This window comes from Solanum dulcamara, chromosome 12 (genome assembly GCF_947179165.1).
Source record: "Solanum dulcamara chromosome 12, daSolDulc1.2, whole genome shotgun sequence".
Classification (NCBI taxonomy): Eukaryota; Viridiplantae; Streptophyta; class Magnoliopsida; order Solanales; family Solanaceae; genus Solanum; species Solanum dulcamara.
This window is the reverse complement of record NC_077248.1, coordinates 53,235,828-53,250,395: the sequence shown is the minus strand read 5'-3', so window position 1 is coordinate 53,250,395 and position 14,568 is coordinate 53,235,828. Positions and strand designations below refer to the sequence as shown.

The window sequence follows — 14,568 nt, the reverse complement described above, 5'->3', positions numbered from 1 at the left end:
TGTTTAAAGAACTGGGAGTACAAATTGAATTACCTGTTAACATGTTCTGTGACAGCAAAGCTGCTATTCAAATTTCTGCAAATCCAATCTTTCATGAAAGAACCAAGCATATTGATATAGATTGTCACTTTGTAAGGGAAAGAATATGCCAAGGAATGCTGAAAACTAATTTCGTACACACAAAGGACCAACTAGCTGATATACTTACCAAAAGTCTGGGAAAGTCTCAACATTAACAGTTGCTGAACCAGCTTGGGATGATGAATCTCTTCAAACCATGAGCTTGAGGAGGAGTGTTGACATAGCAAGCTTCCATGAATTGAAGAGTTATTAGAGTTGGTTGAAATATTGTTATAAGTAGTTAATTGGTTGTTATGAAGTAGTTAGGATTCAGTTACAAAGTAGTTGGTATAGTTGGTATGAGTAGAAAATACTAAACTTGTACAATTCAGAAATACATGTATATATACATATCTCAAAAGTAATGAAAGGTTAATATTTATTTTCAGAAGATATTTTCTCTCTCTATACACATTCTCTCTGCCTTCTCTCTTCTCTCTTCTCCCTTCAGTCGTCTTTTTCTTCTTCTCTGTACATTCTCTTCCTCTCTTCTTCACTTTTTCTTCAGACGTCTTCAGATCAAACTCCACTGCTGGAGTTATCATGGTATCAGAGCCTTCAAGGACCATAGGGTAGAAGAAGCCCAGTCGCGAGAAACTAGAAGAAGAGATCAACTGGCGATCTAAAGTTCAAGCTTTCAGTCAAGGTGTATAAAACTGAAGCTACATCAGATTCCATGGAAATCGGAGGTGCGAACCTAAATGGAGAACATGCAACAGCTGGTCCAACCAGCTATGAAGTTCCGAATATAGGTCACAATCATCCTCTCTATCTCCATCCGAACGACACTCCAGGTAGCTCTCTAATCTTTTTACAGCTTACTGGCTCCGAGAACTATGCTATCTGGAGTAGATCTATGAGGATCGGACTCCTAGGGAAAGGTAAATTAGGTTTCGTTGATGGAAGATTTCCTAAGGATTAGTTTGCCCCTGAGATGTTTGATATGTGGGAAAAATGTAATGCTGTAGTCCTGTCTTGGATAATGAATGCGGTTGCACCTGGCTTATTGTGCAGTATTGTCTATGTTGGTGATGCACACAAGGTATGGAGTGATTTAAAAGAGAGATTTGACAAAATTAATGGCGCACATGTCTTCCAACTGCACAAGGACATTCATAGTTTCACTCAAGGAACTATGACTGTTACAGAGTACTACACTCACCTAAAAGGACTGTGGAATGAGTTTGACTCCATCATGCCATGCCCAGGGTGCTAGTGTGCTGAATCAAAAAGATTCCAAGAACACTTTGAATACCAGAGATTGCTTGAGTTCCTTATGGGACTAAATGAGTCATATTCAGCTGCGAGAGGTCAGATATTGATGCAGACTCCCCTTCCTAATCTAAACAATTCCTATTCTCTGATAGTAGATCATGAAAGCCAAAGAAACCTGGCAAGTACAGGTCATGAAAGTGTTAATTCTGGAACAGTTGAATACACTGCTCTATTCAGTAAAAAAGGAGGAAATGGATCTAATCAAGGAGGCAGTTTTGGCCATCAACCAGGAGGTGATGGCACTCCAGGAAGGGGACACTATAACAACCAAAACAAGCCACAAAAATTCCAGAAGTCAATTATTGTATGTGAGGTATGTGGTTACAGGGGACACTCCAAGGAACAATGCTTTAAAGTGAAAGGCTATCCGGTTGGGTAGAAATCAAAGAAGAAGAGGGAACAGCTTAACTCTAGTTTATATGCCAATCAAGCTGAAGTTAATCAATGTGGAAATTCACAGGTTGACACATCTACACCTACAGCTTTCTTCACACAAGATCAGTATCATCATATATTACAAATGCTGGCCAAAGGAGGTGAAAATGGAGGAGAACACTCAGCTAAAGCAGCTACAGCAGGTAGTACTATATCTGCTTTAGTATCTAAATATGTAGACAAAAGTTGGATAGTTGACACTAGAGCAACAAATCATATGACTTCTAAGACTGAACTTCTAACTGAATTTCATACTGTACCACCATCTGAGAGAAGACAAGTAATGCTACCCACTGGAAATACAGTTTCAGTCTCACATGTTGGGAGTACTCATATTCTTGGGAATCAATCTATTAGCAATGTTCTATTTGTTCCTGACTTCAAATGTAATCTCCTTTCTGTGTCACAACTCACCAAAGAGCTCAAATGTATGGCAGCCTTCTTCCCTGACTTATGTGTTTTCCAGGACCTCTTCAGTGGTCAGGTCAAGGGGATTGGTAAAGAGGATCAAGGACTCTACATTCTGAAGGAAGGCACTCTAAAGGCAGAAGTCAATGGTTGTTCAAATCAGCTCCAAGATATAGCTCCTGCAAACTCCATAAGTAGTAATGTCATTCCAGCTGAAAAGGCTACTTTGTGGCATCTAAGGCTAGGTCATATACCTGTAGATATAATAAAGAAATCATCTAGTATTGAGGTTCTAGATAATGAACATTCTACTTGTACAGTTTGTCCACTTGCTAAGCAGACTAAGCTTCCTTTCCCTGTAAGCTCTCATGTGTCAAATGCTGTATTTGAACTTGTTCATTGTGACATTTGGGGTCCCTACAGGGTATCCACTCATGATGGAAAGAAATACTTTGTGACTGTAGTTGATGATTACTCCAGGTTTACTTGGATTTTTCTTATAGCCTCTAAGTCTGACACAATTGTGGTGTTAAGAACTTTTTTCACACAGGTTCAAAACTTATTCTCCACAACTGTGAAGACCCTGAGAACTGATAATGGCTGTGAGTTCCTTAGTGCTGCATTCCAGAACATGCTGTCTACACTTGGAATTCTTCATCAAACCTCTTGTGTCTATACTCCTCAACAAAATGGAGTTGCTGAGAGGAAGCATAGGACTATCCTGGAGATGGCCAGAGCACTCAGGTTCCAGTCTTCTGTACCCTTAAAATTCTGGGGTGAGTGTGTCACTACTACAGTTTAGAAGCATGGCCAACTGTGCAGCTGAGATCACATGGTTGGTAAGCCTGTTTAAAGAATTGGGAGTACAAATTGAATTACCTGTTACCATGTTCGGTGACAACAAAGCTGCTATTCAGATTTCTGCAAATCCAATCTTTCATGAAAGAACCAAGCATATTGATATAGATTGTCACTTTGTAAGGGAAAGAATATGCCAAGGAATGCTGAAAACTAATTTCGTACACACAAAGGACCAACTAGCTGATATACTTACCAAAAGTCTGGGAAAGTCTCAACATCAACAGTTGCTGAACCAGCTTGGGATGATGAATCTCTTCAAACCATGAGCTTGAGGAGGAGTGTTGACATAGCAAACTTCCATGAATTGAAGAGTTGTTAGAGTTGGTTGAAATATTGTTATAAGTAGTTAATTGGTTGTTATGAAGTAGTTAGGATTCAGTTTCAAAGTAGTTGGTATGAGTAGAAAATACTATACTTGTACAATTCAGAAATACATGTATATATACATATCTCAAAAGTAATGAAAGGTTAATATTCATTTTCAGAAGATATTTTCTCTCTCTATACACATTCTCTCTGCCTTCTCTCTTCTCTCTTCTCCCTTCAGTCTTCTTCTTCTTCTTCTTCTCTGTACATTCTCTTCCTCTCTTCTTCACTTCTTCTTCAGACGTCTTCAGATCAAACTCCACTGCTGGAGTTATCAAAAGTAAATATGTAATTTTTATTATTTTTATCCATGTATAACTAATACCTACCCCATCTAACTTCTTCCTTTTTCTACCCTATATAAAATTATACATAAATTTAAATCATATAAAATTAGTATGTGAATAACTTTTATATAATACTCCTATCAACCAAATATCGTATAAATTCATAAGTATATGAATAACTTTTATTCTATTTACAAACTATAAATTAATACATGAATAATTAACGCTGAGCCCATACAATCATTCCGTGATTTATTTTTAGCTTAATATATAAATGTGTCTTTTAATATGAACTTAATTACGCCCTTTAATTTTGAATATGCACAAGTATACTTAAAACTTATATAAAATTGAACAAATAAACATAATTGCTATATATGGCGTCCTACATAGTATTTTTGTGTCCTGCATGACTTTTTGTATGTATTATATCACATAAAATATGTATGTCTATTTATTTAATTTTTTATTTGTACACGATCAAAATTAGAACATGTTTAGGTATTATGCGTTTTTTTTTCTTTTGTGGAAACGAAAATTTCGTATCAAGAATCTCTGGTAAGATCACAATAACTATATTTGCTCTGCTAGCTGGACATAGATATTTTTGACACATATATAAACAAAACTTTCCTTCCATGGCTTTGTTGTTCATGTAGCAGATCTTACGGCTTCAATGAAGGAATCTTCGAATTTTCTTCAAGAAATCGATTTGGCTATTCGAATTTTCCACATTTCCAGAAAAGGGAGCTTTCAACAGTTGGGCTGATTCTTTGATTGTGTCCGTAGATTTTAGTGTTAAAATTGAATTTACCGATCATTGTTTAAAAATGGAGGATAGAGGAGAATCGTTCGTGCCGGTGAGGAGGATATCGCAAGGATTTGGAAGAGGGCATAGTACTTGCCATTCAACTTCTGGTATATTCCTTTTTTAATATCTTCTTTTTTTCTCTCTAAAATGCTCTTTTTTGATACCTCTCTTTCTCTCTCTTTCTCCTTCCATTCCTTACTGATCTCCTTTTTAATATCTTCTTTTTTCTCTCTAAAATGCTCTTTTTTGATACCTCTCTTTCTCTTTCTACTTCCATTCCTTACTGATCTCTTTTTTAATATCTTCTTTTTTCTCTCTAAATTGCTCTTTTTTGATACCTCTCTTTCTCTCTCTCTCTCTCTACTTCCATTCCTTACTGATCTCTTCAGGTTTACTCATGCCTAGTTGCGTTGAATTTTGTGGTGAGGTTTGCATCCAATTTTCGCAAATTTTTCTTCTGTGCCCTAGCTTTTTGATGAGTGTTTTCTTTTATATTTATAGGGCAAGAAAGATGCATGTACAAATTGTGGGCTGAAACAGCTTTATTTGTTCAGTAAAATTGCGGAATGGAGTTTGATTCAAGGGATTATTAGTTAAGCTACAGTAGACAAATATCTAGAGCATCAATATGCCTATAGAGGCGTCTGTTTGATTGTTCTCCAAGGACAGCAAAAATCTTTAATGGGAATTGTTTTTTGATAGACAACTGTAAAAGGCAATTGGCTAGTAAAGTTGTGTGAAGGTGGTTCTTGTTTTGAACTCCATGTTGGGAGGTGATTTTTTTCTCGTGTTGTGCATAAAGAAGGTTAGTTCATGAATGTTAAGACACTTGAATGGTATAATTGTGTTCAACATTCCCTGCTGTTTCTGTACATCTGTAACAGCACTCTCTTGGTGCTTATTTCTCATCATCAACATAATCTAAACAATGAAAAAGAAAAAAAGTATACATATGTTTCCACTTCTCAATGACTAATTTTGGCAGGTAGGATTTCTACTATCTAGCGGAGTAGTGTAGCCCATGATATTTGTTCTGTAACATTTGTGAGCTTTGGTTTTGGTACCCATTTGTGTACCATGTTTCTGATTTAATTATGATATTATCCTGTCATAGTTGCTGAATTGACGCATTCTTTACACTTCTTCGTTAGTTATGAAACTTTGCTCATATGATGTAGAGTTTTCTTGTCTATTTGTCTAGAAAGATACACTTCAACTCCTTATTCCAAAAAAGGAAAATAAATAAATAAAGGATCAACTTCTCTTCTTAACAATAAAAAAACGGATGTGCTTCTCTTCATGTGTCTTAATCTTCTTTTGTTTTATCTCTATACATTATGAAGCATGTTGTTACTGACAACTTGACCTCCCATTTTCCTTAGATTATTGTTTCCTTCTGTTACTGCAGAGGTCATGGCAGGATCAACAGCATGGCTTGGCAGAGGCCTTTCATGCGTTTGTGCCCAGGGAAGCGATATTGATGCTCGTCCATCATTTGATCTGACACCAGCCCAGGTAATATTCTAGTGCAGGTTTTATGAAGTGTAAGCTTCCTACTAGGTAAATTTCTAGGAGTGTCAAAAACACGATGCACTATTGGGTTCTTTTGATCCCCTCTTATTAAAAGTTTGTATTCTGGATAGGATTTCTTTGTGGTACTTCCAATATGCCTTACAAATTTGTTTTCTGATTGTTTTCTCCAAGATTTTACACTTCAAAGTTAAACGAGTAGGGAATATGCTGAGTGTTGCGAGTGGTAATGAATTTTATTTGGTTTCTTACTGATTGAGCTCATGTTGAGGTTCACATATTCTTTAACTCTCTTTTAAATTGTGGCAAGTCTCAGGCATGAATGTCTTATATCTAACTTTTCATGCTCTCCCTTTTTCTCCACAATCCCTAGATAACCACAGTTGATAATTCTGATGAGATTGCCAATATAGCTTTTTATTTTCAATTCCCCACTTATGTCAACTTATATCCAGTTTTATTCTTAGAAAATATGCAATTCAAAATGTTAAGCTTCACAGCACTGTGAGGAAGTATGGAGTGTCTTTGACACATCGGCACTTATTGTGTTCTCTTCCACTTTGTTAATGTCAGGAGGAATGCTTGCAAAGGCTACAAAACCGTATAGATGTTGCATATGATGGTTCAATTCCTGAACATCAGGTATCTTCTATTTGAAGACGTCTTAGCCATTTCCCTATGAACTTACGCGAAAACATCTTTAAGGATTTCAAACATTCCATTAAGGTTAAATTTACATTCTTACTGCTCATCTTCCTCTCCCCCCCCCCCCCCACCCCTCTTTTACCAAAAGGAAGCTTTAAGAGCATTGTGGAAAGCTGCCTTCCCTGTGGAAGAACTCCATGGTTTAATATCTGAGCAATGGAAGGAAATGGGTTGGCAAGGAAAGGATCCATCTACTGACTTTAGGTACATCGGCATCTTCTTTCTCCCTCCCCCCCACCAAACCAAGGCATCCGAAAATGAGAAAGCACTGATGATTGAGCTTATCCAATCTCGATTTTCTGAGTTCTTCCACCCTTCTGGTCCTTCCTCTCTTGGTTTACCATTGACATGTTTGATTGGTTTTGATAGGGGTGCGGGATTTATATCACTGGAGAACTTGTTATATTTTGCGAGAAATTTCCCGGTACGTCATCTTTCTGACTTCTCTTTATGGAGAGTAACATTGTTGCATGCAAACCTTTTATGCCTATAATGAAAAGCTAATCTTTAGTATCAACAAGTGCTATTATTTGGTAATCATTGAAGACCTAACATCTATGTTTCTTCTTTAACTGGTCTTTATGACTCTGTTTCCCGAGATTGTAGTTATTATTCAGATGTTGTGTAGCTTCTGTATGTTCTCACCGTTTCTTATGCACCTCTTCTTTCATGCAGTTGTAAAAGTATGATTCTATTTGATTCCTCAACCTTCAAAAACATAATAGTGGTTGGGAGGGTGTTGGTTGATGGGCATCTTAAAGGATGGTTAAATTGCTATCTGCTATTCCTTGCTACTGTTAAACAGAAACGTTATCAGGCACCTTTCTGTTTCTTTGAGATACCATAGCATCTACTTTTTTTTAAAAAACTGGGCAAGTGTTTCTATCAGTCATTTTATTTAAAGTCAAAGGGGTGACTTAAGAATGAACACAGGATAAATCAAGTAGATCTTTTTTTCCTTTCCGACGTTTTGGATAAATAGTTATATTGGTGTAGAAGGGAGCCTTGGAGCATCGGTAAAGTTTTCATGGTGTGACCTATAGGCTGTGCCGTGGAATCAACTACTGATGCTTGCGTCATCGCAGGCTGCCTACATTGCCCTTGGGGTGAGGCCCTTCCCCAGACCTTGCGAGATACATCGTGAACCGGGCTGCCCCTTTTTTACGTAGATTGTTGTAAATCTCGGTTGACCATGAAGAAAGAGAGAATGTTCTACATTCACATCCCTATTTCAGCTGACTTGTAAATTCAAACAAATTTGTTGCATAGACTGTAGAGTATGAAGCTGTTTAATTGACATGTCAGATCTATTTTGTTGGGCATTTTGTACTTATTTAGGCTACAAAATCAACAGAACGGTAAGAGTCTACGTGGAGCAAGTTCCAGTTTGTGTATCCTTTTCAGATGGTATTGATTATTAATGGAAGACGTCATATCATCTAGTGTTTTTGAGAGCAAGAAGTGCAAAAAAGTGATAAGGGTCTACTTCGCTTAAAGCAAGAAGCAAACAACTCGCTTGCAATATTAAAAAAAGTTCCAAAATAAACCTTGCGAAGACAAATAAAATAACTAAATTAAAAACTCAAGAAAACTACTCTCTGTCCCATTTTATGTAGCATCCTTTCCCGGGAGAGAAAGTAGTCCAATCTGAATTCTACATGCCCGTTCTATCAAGCACACCTAAGTTAATCAAATAAGTTATCTACCTTTGACACAGAAGGGTAAACGTTTTTTGTTAGGCGTCAAAGCTGCTCTTCTTTTAGTGGGTGGCTATTGACTTAGTAGATGTTTATTGTGTTACACAATGGTATGATACAAAGGAAGCCTAGTTTGTAGGTTAAGTAATGAATTTCACCATTTCATGTGTTGAAATCTATGTTGCTCGGACTCTTCAAAAATGTCAACGAGTGCATATTGGAGGATCCGACATCATTTTGGAGAGTCCGAGTAACATAGGTTGAAGTAGTTCACTCTTGGGTGACACTGGGTATGAAATTCAACATTTTATGTTAAATGTATGGTTGCTCTGAACTTTATACCATAAGATAAAAAGGAGGCTTTCTTGTTTTAAAAAAGGGTATACCAAGCATAAAATTAGCTGTCTGGTAGTCTACTTAGACGTAATTAAAAGCCCTAACTTTGAGCTTGCACGTAGCAAGTCATTCTAGTGAAGAGTTGTATCTGGAGCATGTAATGTTTAGACTGATGAATTAAACACTTTCTTTGCTCCATTTTGTTTACTAAATAAGAAATAAATCTGCAAAACTATATACTCAAGTGTACACATAATTACGAACAGCTCTTCTATTTGGCCAAATTAAAGCAGTAACGTGCTAGGTTCATATTCATAATTTCTTCTACCTAATCTATTTTGATAAGCTTCTTCTCCCTAATTGTATTTGCAGAGATCGTTCCAGGATCTTCTTCAAAAGCAGGAAGGCGATAGGGCATTATGGGAATACCCATTTGCTGTTGCTGGTGTCAACATCACATTTATGCTAATCCAGATACTTGATATAGAAGCTAGTATGTGTCCCTTCTATGCACTAGTTTACAGCGAAATGTAAAAAGACAAATTAAGTCTAGGAGATCTTGTGTTGATTCATTTAGCTATATTGTGTCTACTCTGCAGTAAAACCAAGAAATATGGTGGGAGCAAAATTTTTGAAGTTTCTTGCAGGTAAATTGCTTGACCGTGGACTGAAGTTCTGCTTCATTTCCTTTTAGTTATCCCCTTAAGTATTACCACTTAGTGCTTCTGCATTTTGGCATTTTATTTCTAAGCATGTCTTTCACCTTTTTACAGAAAATGAATCAGCATTTGATCTTCTATATTGTATCACGTTTAAGCTGATGGATCATCAGTGGCTCGCCATGAATGCGTCATATATGGATTTCAATGTATGTGCATCTAAGTTTTATGAAGTTGTATGTACTTTTAAATTAGTGAGATTTAGTTGAGGAAATGGAACATTTGTTCCTAATTCAATTCTTCTCATGTCAAATCCTGTCCATATGCCTTCCAGAAGTTCCCATGCTTTTTTCACTTTATATGCTTCGTAAAAGTTTTAGTTTGGCTACAGCAGTTGTAACAACTAGGGAGTTTCTCATAGTATCCTTGACCACATGGTGTAGGAACTAGTTTTGCTCAGTGCTAGTAGCTTGAATCTATGGGTTAAGAATGTCTTGTGGAGTTATTTGGTAGTTTTATGTCTTTTACAGGTAAGATAAAAAGTATTATTGATGTAAGTCAGCATAAAGACAGTACATCCAAAAGATTCAGATAATTCAATCATGGCTTCAGCCTCTAACAAGTTGGCTTTAGCCATGTTGCACCAAAAACTAAGCAAAGCTATCAATTGTGTAAGGATGTGTCTTTTTCTTTTTCACAAAAACTCTAGCATTTCTTTCTTCCCATAGAATCCACCAAACAGTTGCTGGAGTTGAGTTCCACACTCTAGTGATAATTCAGGCATGCCTTTCCTTTGCCAGGCTAGCAAAAAATCCAGAGTAGTTCTTGGCTTGCACCAGTTCGGGTTTTATCTGTATTCAAATACTTTCTCGGTATCTAACTATTTTTCAGTCACAAAACGTTGGATATTAGCATAATGTTTTCTTGAGAAGTTCTTCATATGCTATGGATGATTGCCATGATACAGACTGATGTTATCTTGAAAAGTACCTTTTCAGAAATTATTTTTCCATGTGAACCAAGTGCTCTACATTCCTGATGGTTTGATCTGTTTCGTTCATGCAGACAGTTATGAAGTCCACCCGTTGTCAAATTGAAAGGGAGCTTTTGCAAGAGAACATAAAACGGTTGGAGGATTTGCCCTCATACAGACTCCTTAATTGATAGTTATTGTAGCCATTGCATTTTATAGGTTTTTTTTTTCAGTCATGACATCTCAGCAAAAGGGAAGTGATTTACTTGCCTGTACTGTGACGTTTGTTGGTTTCTTACGTGGTGGTACTTGTAGTTTTGTTAGAATTAGATGCTTTTTGATGCTAGGTTGTTGGTCTCTTCCTCTTTCGGATTGAAGTGATTCTTAGAGGTGGAGAAAGGAAATAACAGGTTTCTCCAGTGCATGATATAATTTGTTCCCCGACTATAGATGCACGGAGCTGCTAGCTAATCTATGGGCTGTTGCCTGTGAAAGCCAAGTGATTCTGCAAGAGGTATGAATCTACATTTGGAGCAGCTGTTAAACTATGAGCTTTATTCTCCCATTATTAACTCACTTGTCAAGTCCTCAACATCCTCATGAATTTCCAAGATCTATCCATTGATACATTGTTCTCTTTCACAACGCCACAGAGACTCCTCAATATTAAGGTGGGCAAAATCCCAACACCCAAAATGACATTTCTTCTCCTTTTTTCCTCCCACAAGAAGACAGCCCATCATTTTTCCCCAACCTATTTGCCAAAATAGCAATCAAACAAAAAAAGACGTTCGATTGTGGAGGGTAGGATTCTTCAGCAAAGTAATCTTTAAAAGAACAAATAAAAATTATATGGCACAAGCAAATAACCATTAACTCCTCAACGTTCATATCACTTCATTTGCCGTAAAGTGAGAATGAGGAAGTTGAAGTGTTGAGACATTTAAAATCACGATATAATATAATTTTGCCCGTATCATAATTTAGGCACCTCAAGTACAAAATCTAAAACACCAAAACTTAAACTCAAAAATGAACAAACCAGCAACAGACTTCGGTTGGGACCCCACCATGCAATACCTTCAATTTCCTTCTTTGCACTATCACCATGAACAACATGCGTATATTTCGGTTTAGTTAGAAAATTTGCAAGTGTGTTTATCTCTATAAGAACGGCGCGTTCTCTGGGAAAGAAGGGATGTTGCAATTGTGGTTATGAATAAAATGACCTTTTGATTTTTTCGTATTTGAAAAGGTAATAAAAGTGAGAATTCTTTTATCATCCAGGCATTGGGTAATAAAAATAAGAGTTTTTTTTCATTTCCTGGTAATATCTATATATAATAAAGGAGAGTAGTTTGCAATGTGGTTAAGCCAAGTGACAAGCTATTGAAAAGTCACTTGGCAATTTTTAGACAAAGTTAATAAATATTGTGATAAAATTTTTGAATTGAAAAATTCAAAGTATTTGAATTTGAAAATACATTAATTTTTTTAAAATATATTTTTTATCAAATTAAAAATAAAAATCCGTAGGCAGAAGAATTAGAAATGAATTCTTATTGTTTCATAAACTTATCATTTTTAGATATTGTAAAATAAATTTAAATACATTTAATAATAATAATAATAATAATAATAATAATAATAATAATAATAGCAATAATAACTAGTAATAGCAATAGTAATATTAATAATAATAATAGTAGCAAAAAATAATAATTAAAAAGATAGAAAAATAACAAAACAGAATTTTTTACCATAAATGAATTTCCCCTTTTTTTATTTTACAGATATGGATTTTTTTGAATTTTATTGATCAGTAATAATAATGGAAGTAATTTGAACGTGGAATTCCTTTCTTGTCCAATACAAAATTGAATATAAGAAAATATTTAACTAGTGGTCTTCTTGCCTAAAAAACGGAGTCAGCCCAACATGGGCAGCGGGAAAAATCGAGAGTTATCAAGAAAGTTACCAAATAAAAGACCAATGGCAAAGATATATCAAAAAGAAAAGAGAATATGAAATAGAACAAGAACTAATTCAAGAAAACAGAAATTAAATAAAAGGTTAACAACCACCATCATAGGTTCAACTATCTTCAATATGCGTGGCAAAAAAATGAAAAGAAGATAAATGAGGGGAGGACGGGGGGGGGGGGGGGGCCGGAAATATTTAATTGATTTTGATTTTTTTTCAATTTAAATATATAACTTATAAGAAAAAATATGTATTTTAAAAAATCAAGGATAAGGAAGAATAACAGAAAGATCTTCATTCAAAAAATTGATATGATGTCTAAATTCAGATTTAAATGAAAGATTTTTTTTAATTAGCTTAAAAATAGAAATTCATAGGCAGAAGAATTCTAAATGACTTCTTACTATTTCAACCTTTCATTTTCAAATATTGTAAAATAAAGTTAAATATATTTGATTAAATATTAAATTAAAAAATAAAATATAGAATTACTAATAATGACGATAATAATAATAATAATTACAATAATTAGTAATAGCAATAGTGATATTATTAATAATAATAATAGTTGTTGAGAATGAACAAATTAATTAGTGTTAGTTAGATTAAGTTGTTAGACTTGACAGCTGTCAAGTACATCATCAGAAATTAATTAGTTAGTTGGTTTTCTATATAAACTAGTCTAAGCTTGTATTTTGTTGCTTAATTTTTTTTCTTTCAATGAAATAGAAGTTTTCTCTCTTCTCTCAAGTTCTGTTCTTCAGTTTCTGTTTTCTTCTTCTTCAAGCTTCAATGGAAGCTTAGTTCAGGTCATCAATGGAGTTTCGATTCCATGTTTTTGTCATGATATCAGAGCAAGGTTGCTCCATTTGTTAGTTTTCTGCTCATTCACTTATTTTTCCCAATTTCGAATTTCATTCTTCAATTCAAATTTTCTTTGCTGGTGATTTTTTTTTGATTTCGTTCCTATTCACTGATTGTTGGTGAGTTTTGTTGTTGATCTCCCTCATTCTCATTCACAATATGGCACGAGAGAAAGAGACCATAGATCCAACTGATCCATTGTACATGCACCCCTCTGAGAGTGCTGATTTTGGAATTACTCCAGGCATTTTTGATAGAGCTGGCTACAGTTCATGACGACGTGGTATGCTGTGAGCTTTATCTGTGAAGAACAAAATGGGATTCGTCAATGGTAAGTGCAAAAGGCCAGAATCAAATGATCCCCTTTCTCAACCAATGGGAACAATGCGACGGCATGGTTACCTCCTGGATATTGCATTCACTCATAAAAGACATTGCTGATAGCTTGCAATATGTTAACAATGCTACTGAACTTTGGCAAGAGCTAGAAGATAGGTATGATCAAATAACGGTGCTAAATTGTATCAAGTTCAAAAGGAGATTAGTGACCTAACTTAGGGATCCATGGATATCACTACTTACTACACTAAGATGAAGCGACTGTGGGAAGAACTTGACACATTAGATAATAATAATCAATGTAATTGTGTATGCGTTTGTGGTGCCAAAACTGCTATGCACAAAGCTGAACAAGATAGAAGGCTCGTTCAATTTTTAATAGGACTGAATGAAGTGTACACAGTGATGCGTGGAAGTATACTGATGATGAATCCTCTTCCTATAATTGCGTAAGGTTTTTCCATTCTGATTCAAGAAGAAAAGCAATGTGAGGTGAGGCCACACAACCATTTAATCACAGATAGTTCAGCTTTGAATGCACATAGAAGTTCTCAGTTTAGAACAAACTACAACCAGTATAACAATAATACCACACTAGGATCAGGAAATAGGTCCAATCAGCAGTTCCATAGAGGTAGTTCTTCGGGTATTCGAGTGTTTTGTGACTACTGCAAAAAGCCAGAACACAGCAAGGACAAATGTTATAGGCTCCATGGCTTTCCACAAAATTTCAAATTCACAAAAGGTAAAAATGCATCTGCTGCAGCTGTACATAAAGGACCTGGTGAAGTGTTGGATGATCATTCTGATGACCTTGGTAGTCAAAGAACTGATAGTAGTTTCACCCTGACCAAAGAACAACAAACTCAATTGCTGCAACTGCTTGAAAGTTTCCAAAGTGGATTACCATCTGAAGTCG

General features: G+C 35.6%; 1 protein-coding gene across 6 annotated transcripts; it reads left to right on the top strand.

Annotated features, from left to right (window-relative positions):
• The first annotated feature begins 4,342 nt into the window (after positions 1 to 4,342).
• Positions 4,343 to 10,895, top strand: LOC129876696 (uncharacterized). 6 transcript variants are annotated; one of them, XM_055952187.1, is made up of 10 exons: positions 4,585 to 4,670; positions 5,065 to 5,336; positions 5,972 to 6,078; positions 6,667 to 6,735; positions 6,887 to 7,002; positions 7,168 to 7,222; positions 9,204 to 9,324; positions 9,431 to 9,478; positions 9,605 to 9,699; positions 10,556 to 10,895. In XM_055952187.1, the coding sequence occupies exons 2-10, from the start codon at positions 5,327 to 5,329 to the stop codon at positions 10,652 to 10,654; spliced, it is 720 nt and encodes a 239-aa protein (XP_055808162.1). In that variant the 5' UTR covers positions 4,585 to 4,670; positions 5,065 to 5,326; the 3' UTR covers positions 10,655 to 10,895. The 6 variants fall into 6 exon arrangements, with proteins under 6 accessions (XP_055808159.1, XP_055808162.1, XP_055808160.1 ...); XM_055952186.1 differs by lacking the exon at positions 4,585 to 4,670 and adding an exon at positions 4,884 to 4,985; XM_055952188.1 differs by lacking the exon at positions 4,585 to 4,670 and adding an exon at positions 4,885 to 4,985 and having other exon boundaries at positions 5,065 to 5,368.
• Positions 10,896 to 14,568: the final 3,673 nt, after the last annotated feature.